Below are 11,324 nucleotides of genomic sequence, written 5' to 3' on the forward strand. Positions count from 1 at the left end.
CGCAGGGCCCGTTCAGCTGCCCGCTGTGCCAGGCCCGCGCGGACCCGGCCGCCTTGCTGCAGCCCAACGTCCAGCTGCGCAGCATCGCGCAGAGGTTCTTGGATGCTCCCGCTCGTCAAGAGGAGAAAGAGCCTGAGGTGCAACGCGAAGAGAAGGGGGAAGGTTCGGGCCAGGAAGATGGGGTGGTCCTGTGCGATTTCTGCCTTCAGGACCCCCAGCCGGCCGCGAAGACCTGCCTGAGCTGCGAGGCCTCCCTGTGCCAAGCCCACCTGACCAGGCACAACACAAAGAGCCCCTCGAAAGACCATGTCCTGATGGAGCCCTGTGATGCTCAGGTTTTGGCCAAGAGGAGATGCCCCCAGCATGGCAAACTGCTGGAGTGCTACTGCGAGACCGACTCGGCCTGCATCTGCATGCTGTGCTGTGTCATGACCTCCCACAAGAACCACAAGATCATCACCTTGGAGGAGGCTTTTAGCCGAGCGCAGGTAAGAGGCTGCCAGGACAGCAGCCTGGGCACGGATTGCACTAGGAAAACTATGGGGGTCTGCGACACAGAGACCTGCCCACAGCACAGGGATAAAAAAAAAATCTCCCAAGTTCCAGATCCGCAGACTCAGGATAGGGCTAAATTTCTATCTTGGGATACTGAGCTACTTTATTCCTAGTTTTCCCTCAGGGCTAGCCCCTCAGCATATAAAACAAGATGTTATAAACACTTTCTTCTCATCCTGAGGAGCCAAACTAGTGGGTTCGAGTGCTTGTGGCTATGCTTTTAGTCCTCAGTGCACTTTCAAGCCAGAAGATCAGCCTGAGCTGCATTTAATGCAATGAAAATTAATGACAGAGTAACAGAAAAGAAGCTCTTGGCACTGAAGGTAGTAGCTTTATATGTGACTCTCGCACACGAACAGTTTTCAGTTTCAAAATGTCTTTCCTGTGCTCATAATTGTGGCAGTGGTCAGGGACAAAATCTTCCAGTAAACCTTTATGTATTGATTTGACCTGAGAGCATGCAGTGAACAAACTTCTTGCAGGTATAGCTTAACCCATTTCCATAAAATTGCTGATCTCATGCACGTATGTTGGTCCTATCCTGATATCTCTCTCCGGTTATTTTTATAGAGTGTTTTTCATGAAACTCTGAACAAAGTGGAAAGCCATGAAGCTGAGCTGAAACAAAGCATAGAAAACCTGCTGAAACAAGAGGAGGGACTGCAGGTTTGTTGCATGGTCCAAGCTTTTTTAGTTCCTAGTTGGTTACTCAGATATTATCTAGGTTTTGTCTTTGAGGGTTTTTGAGCCTGAAAGTTGCTGTTAAGTCCATGCCTCCTGATTGGTGAGTGGTGGTTGGCTTCTTTTTTTGTCAACCTCATTCAGTTTGCAGACTCCAAAATATTTATGGAAAAGATACAGACCATGTTATAGTGATAGCATTCCACTTTACAACAAGAACTCAATTTTTGGTTAGCCTGTGGTTCTAAGAAGTCAGTAGGAATGAGGTTAAAAGATTGCCCCAATGTGTCTGATTTTTGCTCCCAACATGCAAATCCATCTCTAAAAGCTCTGGAAGAGCAGGGAATTTAATGCAGGTTTCCAAATCCTAGTTCATTCTGCTTGGCATTTGCCTTCCTTCACCAGTAAAAGTGATGGGACTGGAAGTTCTGGCACTGGGCAAAGGAAATGTTCCTTCTAGTCTGAAAACAAAACGGTGCCTGTTGGCAGTGTTCTGTCTGGAAGTGCAGCTGCTTTTAAACAGTGTAGGAAGCTTGGTGGAGGCAGTAAGCAGAGAAATTGTTTTTCCTTACCATCCTTAAAAGGACCAAAGGCAATCTATCCATAGAAAAATATTCATGCAGAACAAGGAGATACATGTATAGTGCAAAGTCTTCAGCAAGCATCGTGCAAGAAGCACTACTTTTTTGTCTTTTTCTCGTAAGGTGCCAGATACTGGGGAATGCCACTTGAGTCACTTGGTCTTTCTGCTCTCAATGGGATATCTTGGTTTGTAGTCACAGAGAGAGGCACGAAGTTAGTAGTTACTTTTCTCAGCCCAGAAAAGACCCGGCTCTTTCACAAGTGAGAGTTAGCGTGTAAAGTGTAAGATTCAGTCCCTAACAGCTTTGAAAGTGTTTTCTTAATAGATTATGGAGCACATGCAGAAAAGTCAGCTGGAGAGCCTCTACAAAGAGGTGCATCTGCAGATCAATAACAAAAAAGAAGAGGTCCTGAAAGCTCTCAGACAGAGGAAGGAGGAACAGCTTTCTCAGATTCGGAGTGAGATACAAAAATACAAAGAGATGAAGGACACAGTCAGCTGTGACATAAAGGAGCTGAAGGTTCTGAGAGATGAGAAAGACCACCTTCTTTTTGTCAAGGTACCTAACAGCATCTCCCTTCCCAGAGACACTCAGCCTTTGGGCTGGCCTTGGCCTGCACAATGCTAATTCGAGTTTCAAAATATCTTTTACAGGCTTTTGCAGCAATTCAAGCCAGGTAAGCTCTTCCTGAGATGGTCTACTACTGCATTACATGTTGCTTCCGGTGACTGATAGTCCAGCAGTGCAGGTCTGCTAGCCCAGCCTCCACATACTGCAGGTCCACAGCTCCCGGGCTCACCCGGGCTGTCCCTTGGGCACGCTGCCTGCACACACTGAGCCTGCTTTATCAGAGACCTGGAGAAGCCCCCAAATATTAACCGAGGTCATGTGTGACTTTTCCTATACAAGACAGCTTATTTTTCTGTACCCTCTGCACCTGTTCTTGACACCCATTCTGAGGGCAAGTCCTGAGTATTTAGGTCCCTGGGTGTGCATGCGAAGGATGGGTGAGCTTTGGTATCCTGAGTTGTCTTCCAGCTGGCATTGCCTTCTGCTTGTAAGAAGCAAATGCAACAGAAGCCAAAACATGCAGTGAAGTCATAAGTCTACAAAGTTTATGGCTTTTCTGCTGAGCTGTTCCCCCAGTGCCTGCCTGGCACGGTTCCTCCACCACAGCCCACCACTGCATGCACACAGTCTCCCCCAGCCTGGCCTTTCCCCAGCCCTGCATTTCAGCTGCATCAGCTGCCCCTTGGCTGTGATAATGCAGTACCTCTCATTTGCTGTCCCAGCATCCCAGGGGTTGCCCCACACCTCATTAGCTCCTGCTTTGGGGATTTGTGTGTAACCTCAAACATGATGCTAGCGTCTGTCCTGGCAAAAGCCGAGGCTGAGGGGACTGAGACCATTCCTCTGGGGACAGGTGGCATCCATGGAGTGAACTTGATCCTAACAATGTTCAAGAGATTTGGGGTTCTGGGAGAAGATCAGTCAGAGGGGCTGTCCCTGGTAAAGCTGCAGAGGGAGGGAAGGTTAGAAGCCGGTTTCTGTATCTCCTACCAAGGCTGGGTATGGAGTAGGGGATGCAGTTGTTGACTCAGGGATGGGCTCAGTGATGGTTTTCTGATGACTTGCAGCTCTTCTGATGTCTTTCTGCATGTTTTAGGGAACGTGAGCCAGTTCCTGACGCAGACAGTGTAAAATTGCCAATGCTACCTGTTATTGTGGATGAATCAATAACAAACAATACTCTAAGGTTTTTGGAGGATTTCTTCTCAAGAGTGAAGTTCTTACTTAAAACATTACCTGGTAAGTGATCATTTCACTATGTGACAAGCAGGATGGAGAAGCTACCAAAACATATTTAAAAAAATATTGTAATAAGACATCCAGTACACCAAGTACCTCTAGAAGAACTGATTGCTAACATTGTGTGATTATTTTCACATGTGTACCTAAAAGGGTGCTCGTCCTGGGCTTCAGCACTTTGGGACAATACACTCTGTTAAAATGGGCTCTGTGTAAAGAGGTGTGCATGTCATAGGACTTTTCTGGGAGGACTAAGAGAAGAGAATGGCAACACCTCTTCTGTCTGTAGCATCACTTTGATTGAAAGTACGGGGAAAGTTAAGAGCTCATCACAACAGCGGCAGGTGGAGTTTGTCCTATGCCATAAATAATCTACTCTTTGTAAATAATTTTATGCTTTTGTAGTGTTTTGTAAGATGAGCATACAGTCTCGATGCTCTGCACGGTGGGATGCCTGTACAAGTGAATCAGAAAGATGAGGGTTCCCTTATTAATGCTCTCTTGATGGTGCTTGAGCCCTTGATGACAGTGAGCCTAGGGTCAAGACCAAGAGACAGCTGGGGTGGGAAGGCTCTGTCCAGAGCGTGACAGTGTGTGGTATGCACACCAACCTGACTGCTATCTGCACAGCCTTGAGTACACCAAGAAGCACACTGCTCATGACCGCTCCTGAGCTCAGCCTCTACCATCCCTGTACACATAGTCTAGACCTATTCTGGCTAGAAAGCCTGAGATCCAGGTTCTCCTCTGGCATCTGTGCAATTTTGGTTGGTTGCCCGAGTCACTGCTGCTGTTTCAGTTTCATGAATTAATAACTTCCAGAGCAGAAAAATACCACAATATCCAAATGCATTATGTGCAAGAGAGGTCTAAATAAAAACATGCTGCAACTTCCTGAGTGTAGAATTAACTGCTTGTGACTGGCTGTACTATGAATTTTTGAGGGTTTTAGAAAATAACTTCAGATGATCCTAAGCAAATAAGTGTTTATAAAATGGCTGTGCTGCTGTTCACACATTTCTTGTACGTGGAAGTTAAGCTGGAAAGTTCTTAAAAAGGCCTGATGAAGCTCTGCTGGACAATGATGGGAAACTAAAATCTAAGAGTTGTAGTAGTTGGAAACAAAAAGCAAAAAGACACTTTAAAATTGTGAAGGAGCAGCATTTCTCGATGTATATCACCAACCCCCTTTAGAATGACATAAGAGCAGCTAAGAGAGGTGCAGGAGATGTTTCACTTAACATATGCTTTTAATGACTTAGATGGGTTGGACCTGGATTGGATGACTTGGATTGACTTGGATTGAGAAATCCAGCTTCAGCAATGGGGATGTATGCACACCTGCACAATTATCTGTTAATCTTAAGGTGTTTTTTTCTTTCTATAGTTCATGAACATCTGACTTTTACAGTACGTTCGAAAAATGAAATCCTTTGCAGTTGCAAGAAAGTCACTCCATCCTCAGTCAGTTCTTCAAGAGCTAAGGGCCTCCCACATGTACTCAGCGACCAGAAGTTCTCAGAGGGCTGTCACTTCTGGGAGGTGGACACCAGCAATGCGACATCCTGGAAGCTCGGAATCATTCATCAGACATTTGAGCAGTACCTGGAAAGGTCTCATGATTACCTGCGTGTGGTTGACAGTTTTATACCGATCAAAGAAGAGAAATTTACTACAGCCCTCAAAGTGATCAGGTTATATCTAGACTGTGGAAGAGATACACTGTCATTTTATGACGTGTCTGTCAAGGATGGAGATCCTGATGTGAGCGTCAGGTTTATAGAGTCATTGAGCTCCGATGGAAGCTATCCTGTCCGTGCTACCTTTGGAGTGTATGATGGCTCTTTGAAGCTCCTGTAATGATGTGGGGACAAGGTGCTGTTTTGTATTTCCAGGCCTAGGTACTGGGACTGCTGCTGCGCGGAGGCTTTGCTAAGCTGGTATATTAGAAATTGTATTTTTGGGCTGCTGTGACAGCTTACCTGTGTGAGGGCAAGGCCTCTGTGGGGTATATCACAGCACACTGCCACTTGCTGCAAGAGCTCCCATCTTGTTCTGTTAATCATGATGGAAATACCATTAAGTTGCACTTTTTTGCTCCGCTGTAGGAAATGCTGTGTTGGCTGCATGTTATTAAAGTAATTTAATTTGCAAAACTCAATGGCAATTTCGTTTCTAAAGCAGTTGACAGCACCACATTAACTAAGCAGTTCTAATGCATCAGCTTTTACAAACCCTGTCCTCCTCCCCGTGTCCTGCACAACCTCAGCCATCCTTTGCAGAAGCAAAGCTGGCCTGGGAGGCAAGTAGAGACTAGGCAGTAAGACACCTGCTTTCCCTTGCTGTCTGCTGCTGCTGTCCTCTGTGAGCTCTCTGATAGATCACTTGCCTAGTTCTTGCCTCAGTTTTCATTTTCTCCTCACCTATGCAAATATCTCACAGTACAGGGAGTAATAAAGAAATAAAGAGGAAAATGCCTGTGCCTTTAGTCTGTGCCATAGGGGGCCTGGATGTTCTTATGACTGTTAAAACATCTTCGGGGAGGAAGAGATATTCCTGCCTGCTGCCTGTGGTACTGCTGCCTTCAGACAGAGCCAGGGTATTGGCAGGAAGAGGTCCAGGCAGGAGCTCCCTCCTGATATAGAGAAATGATTACTTGTTTTGAGACTTACTTACTTATAGCAAACTGCTTAGCAACTTACAGTATTTTTGAATATTGCTAAGAATCCTGGTTGCACAGACTGTTCTGTGGAATTTTACCAAGCACTACTGTGTTCATCAAAACAAAGCAGTTTACTGTGAAAATCTACGAAGAACTGCAGTGTTCAGCAAAATGTCATGGTTTTGTCCTTGGAAAACAGATGTGCTCTAATTAGTTGGGTCTTGGTGATATAGTGATGGTAGAAGTTCCATTAGTTCTCTTAGATAAGATAGAATGTATAAACCAGCTGAAAAACACTCTTGTTATTCAAGAAATTGGCCAAGAGAATCTGTGCATGCTCTGGAGAAAAGTACAAGGTGAGAAAGGCTACGAGCCTTCCTCCCAAAGACCTCTGAAGACTACCACCAGGAGGCAATGCGCAGGTGCAAAGATAACATAAACTGCTGACACCAGCCTCTAGAACTAACCCAGCCTTACTCATGCATATGTATGTTTGTGTTACGTAATCCAATGAATGTGAGAGACGAGAAACCAGGCCTGTGAGAAACTAAGACAAACAGCCTGGGAAAGCAAAAGTTGAGGCTGATTGAAGAAATGCCTCAAACACTCGCAAGAAAAAACTCTTGAGTCACAGGGTGCTTTCTGTGGAGGCCGAAGCTGATAACGCTGCCCGATGTATCTGGGGGAGAGAGCCCTGTGGAGACAGGACGGCTCTGCTCTGGGGCACCTGAGCAAATTTCAAGGGCCATGTGTCCGGTGAATGAACTTTGCTTCATTATCCACGAAATGCATATTAAAGTTGACACCCCTCAATATGCTAACGAGGGCTGTCATGATCATGCTAATTACATCATCCCATGAAACACCTTACCCCTCCCTGTACATGGGATACGTAGGTCTGTGGGTTGACCTAGGGGACAGACCCCAGGAAAGTGGGTATAAATCAAAGGGGAGAAGAAAGGGCTCTCTATCTCTCTCTCTCTCTGCCCCTCTCCCTGCCCCCCCGGCCGTCTGGAGAGAGCAGTGAAGCAAAGAAGACGGATGCCAGCAAAAAGAAGACGGCTGCCTCCTGGAACCCTCGCCGGCGGGATCAGCGCAGGAACCCAGATGGTGATCTGTATTCCCCCATTCCCTCTATCTCCCTCTTTTCCTTTTTCTGTTAAGAAATGTAAAGCATATTATATTGCTCGCCACAACTTGCTCTGTACTTAGCCAATTATCATGTGTTCAATTAGTACATTGTAGGTAGTTAATAAATGCTTGAACTTGGAGACTTGTTATCCGCTCCAATTGGGGATTTGCGAATCTGAGTCACTTGTCCCCCTCTTCGGAGTGGGATGTGACATTAAATTGGTGTAATCGGCAAGATCCCCTTCGGTGTCGGAAAGTCTGGTGAAATAGTGATTCTCTATCCGACAAACTCGGGCAGGGAGAACTGGGAATTGGCCCCTCAGCTCTAAGCTGAGAGAGGGTTGGAGGGATACTGATTCTCTATCAGATAAGGACAGGGAGAATAGGGAAGTGACTTCTCAGCTCTAAGCTGGGAGAGGTTCGAGCAGTTGCAAGCCATGACTGGCCAGGAAATGTCAGTGCTTGACTGTTCCCCTATTTTTGAGAAGCTGAAGGAGTATAAGGCTTGTCCTCCTCCTTTAGTAGAGGTTTGGGCCCACGATAATTGGCAAAATCCAGAAGCAGTGGCGAGCTATATCAGTGTGCTTGCAGGGGTGAAAGGGTCGCGACCAGGCAAAGGAAAAGCTGTAGTGTGTGCTGTATTAGGGGCAGCACTGACTGCAGCCCCAAAAGATAAACATGTTAAGAAACAATTGGAAAGGGAAATGATCTAATCCCTACAAGATCTGGTTAAAGCTCTTCAGGATCAATTGGTTGAGGAACGTACAGTTACTGAACAAAAAGCTAAACTCTGGCAAGAACAAATTGAAGTTTTGAAAAGCCAATTAGCTGATGAGCGTAACACCACTCAGCGACTTCGCACAGCTCTGTTAGATGCCTTGGACCGAGAAAAAATCTCACGGTCTGAAAAGGAGGGGAATGAACAAGAAACTTGCAACCAGACAGATCTTGGCTCTGTTCCGGATAGTGAACAGGGAGTTACAAGTCTGGCAAAATCAGCAGCCAGACCCTTGCATCCAACAAAGGATTTAGAGATAAGCCGAGAGAATTATTACCCCGAAAATGAGGGGGCAAATTTAAGACCATTAATTAAAACGGAGACCACTGAGGGTCAGGGTGGAAGAGCTCCGCAGGTCACCACTCAAACTACACCGTACCCAGCAACTGAGCTTGCTAAAATTCAGGAGAAATACACCAGACGAGCTCAGGAAACTGAAACTGAATATGTGTGGAGGGTATCTTTTACTGGTGGTGACCGAATTTTGTTATCAGAAGATGAGGCCCAGGGGTACTGGGGGCCAGGGGTTTTCTTAGTTACTGAGGACCAGAGAGAACTGTGGTCGTTAATTCAACAAGCTGCTTATTGGGCTGGAATTCCCCGAGAGTTAATGATGGTCTGACTACTGCAGTTTTAGAAAAGCTCATTCGAGCCTGGAAAGGCAGAAGGAAGCTGCCCCCCCCCGGCTTCTGAGCAGACCTTTCGGAAGAAGGGAGGGACAGAACTAAGGAGATGGTGGTAATTGCTTCTCAAAGAATACTGTATCAATACCAGGGGGATTGTCCCTTCTTTCTAACCATCATTGTTTTGTTATGCATATATTTGTTTTACAGGACATTGATACTGGACAACAAAAGACCTATGTTACTTTTAGTGCTTTCAATAGTTATAGGTATTATCGGCTAGTTATTATTTGCAATCTGCTTACATTGTTATATAATTTGTGGAATCATACCTGCTAAGTGTGGAGAATCTACTTATTGGAAGGCTAATCTGGAGTTGTGCCTTAAGTTACCTTATTGGGAATCACCTCCAAAATTAAGGAAGTCTGTGAGTCACCTGTGACTGCACACTGGTGCTTGCAAATATCATATAACCAATAGCAAGATGAAATAATCAAAGACTAACTGGAGGGGTCTGGTCCCACAAATTAAGCTTTAATAAATTGTACCTGAATATTAAATTGTATTCCCATTTAAATCCATATTGACCTTCTAATGTGATTGTGTAACCTCAAATAGTTTTAGAAAATTTAACTTAGCATTTATATTACTAATAAGGTATACCTTTAAGGAATTAAAGGTGCAGATCCACCAAGCATCTAGGATGGTGTTGCAGAATCCAGCTAGCATTGCTGAAGGAACATGGATTGTGCAGTGTGCCGAGTCTGACTGAGGGAGAATGCTGCATCCCCATCCACAATGCACCTCTGCCATCACCTCTACAGAGGAGACCCATGCCACAATGAAGAAGATTGCCAACAGGAACAGAGAACTTTTTTGACCAATGAACTGGTTTGATGGATGGAACCCTGGGTCATGGGTAATATCACCGGGATCCTCAGGACTCACGGGGTGGGGAAGATGTCTTGCAAATATTAGTATTGTAACATTGTGCAAAGTTTTGCTTTTCATAGTATGACTTGCAGCAGTTAGATATATGCTCTGTTACCTTCTGTCTTCTTTTTTCCCTATACCCTTTGAGATCACAATGGTCAAAAACTTGGGGTGTTTGAGTCACGGTGTGGGATGTGAGAGCCGAGAAACCAGGCCTGTGAGAAACTAAGACAAACAGCCTGGGAAAGCAAAAGTTGAGGCTGATTGAAGAAATGCCTCAAACACTCGCAAGAAAAAACTCTTGAGTCACAGGGTGCTTTCTGTGGAGGCCAAAGCTGATAACGCTGCCCGATGTATCTGGGGGAGAGAGTCCTGTGGAGACAGGACGGCTCTTCTCTGGGGCACCTGAGCAAATTTCAAGGGCCATGTGTCCGGTGAATGAACTTTGCTTCATTATCCACGAAATGCATATTAAAGTTGACACCCCTCAATATGCTAACGAGGGCTGTCATGATCATGCTAATTACATCATCCCATGAAACACCTTACCCCTCCCTGTACATGGGATACGTAGGTCTGTGGGTTGACCTAGGGGATGGACCCCAGGAAAGTGGGTATAAATCAAAGGGGAGAAGAAAGGGCTCTCTATCTCTCTCTCTCTGCCCCTCTCCCTGCCCCCCCAGCCGTCTGGAGAGAGCAGTGAAGCAAAGAAGACGGATGCCAGCAAAAAGAAGACGGCCGCCTCCTGGAACCCTCGCCGGCGGGATCAGCGCAGGAACCCAGATGGTGATCTGTATTCCCCCATTCCCTCTATCTCCCTCTTTTCCTTTTTCTGTTAAGAAATGTAAAGCATATTATATTGCTCGCCACAACTTGCTCTGTACTTAGCCAATTATCATGTGTTCAATTAGTACATTGTAGGTAGTTAATAAATGCTTGAACTTGGAGACTTGTTATCCGCTCCAATTGGGGATTTGCGAATCTGAGTCACTTGTCCCCCTCCTCGGAGTGGGACGTGACAAATGAATATGTATATTCACACTCTATAAGGTTTTGGTAAAATGTGTGGTGGGTGTGCAAGCTTTGTGGAGAGATCCCCTTGCAACCTGGTGCCAGAGTAAACATACCTGCTGTATAACTCTATTCAAGTTGTAGAGCCTGTTTTCCGCAAGTCACTCCCCCAGCAGGGACAGTGAAGGACCTTGAGGGACACTACAGTTTTGCATATGCTAAGAGAAATCCTTGTTCAGTCTTAGAAGAAAGTGGCTGTGCTTTGTGTTTTGCATTTAATACACCAAAATGATAAGGAAAACCATGTGGGTAGAGTTGAGTCTCCCAAATGCACCTGCAGTGGCTGCTGCTCTGCCTGGTCTCAGGTGGTAGGCAAGGCTGTTGACATGGTACAGGGATTTTCCAGTCCTAGAATGCCTTTCCAAGAGCCTTTACCAGCCCCCTTTCCCTGTCAGCTGGCTTCAGATAGGAGAAACCAGCCTCAACAAGTCCCACTTGGACCTGCCCTTGGGTTCTCCCTATTTTACCTGTCTCTGTTGTGGAGAACCAGGCAAAGC

At 45.8% G+C, this 11,324-nt stretch overlaps 1 protein-coding gene across 1 annotated transcript in view; it reads left to right on the forward strand.

Annotated features, from left to right (window-relative positions):
* The window catches only part of LOC113485419 (E3 ubiquitin-protein ligase Midline-1-like), a 9,202-nt gene extending 2,878 nt beyond the window's left edge, over nt 1–6,324 (forward strand). Inside the window, exons 3-8 of the mRNA XM_026858547.1 lie at nt 6–488; nt 1,126–1,221; nt 2,145–2,378; nt 2,474–2,496; nt 3,487–3,629; nt 5,017–6,324. Coding sequence (XP_026714348.1) covers nt 6–488; nt 1,126–1,221; nt 2,145–2,378; nt 2,474–2,496; nt 3,487–3,629; nt 5,017–5,489 — 1,452 coding nt within the window. The 3' untranslated portion in view covers nt 5,490–6,324. The remainder of the gene's footprint in view (nt 1–5; nt 489–1,125; nt 1,222–2,144; nt 2,379–2,473; nt 2,497–3,486; nt 3,630–5,016) is intronic.
* Nucleotides 6,325–11,324: the final 5,000 nt, after the last annotated feature.

The sequence above is a fragment of the Athene cunicularia genome (assembly GCF_003259725.1).
Source record: "Athene cunicularia isolate RWA chromosome 13 unlocalized genomic scaffold, athCun1 chr13_part1, whole genome shotgun sequence".
In the NCBI taxonomy this organism is placed as follows: Eukaryota; Metazoa; Chordata; class Aves; order Strigiformes; family Strigidae; genus Athene; species Athene cunicularia.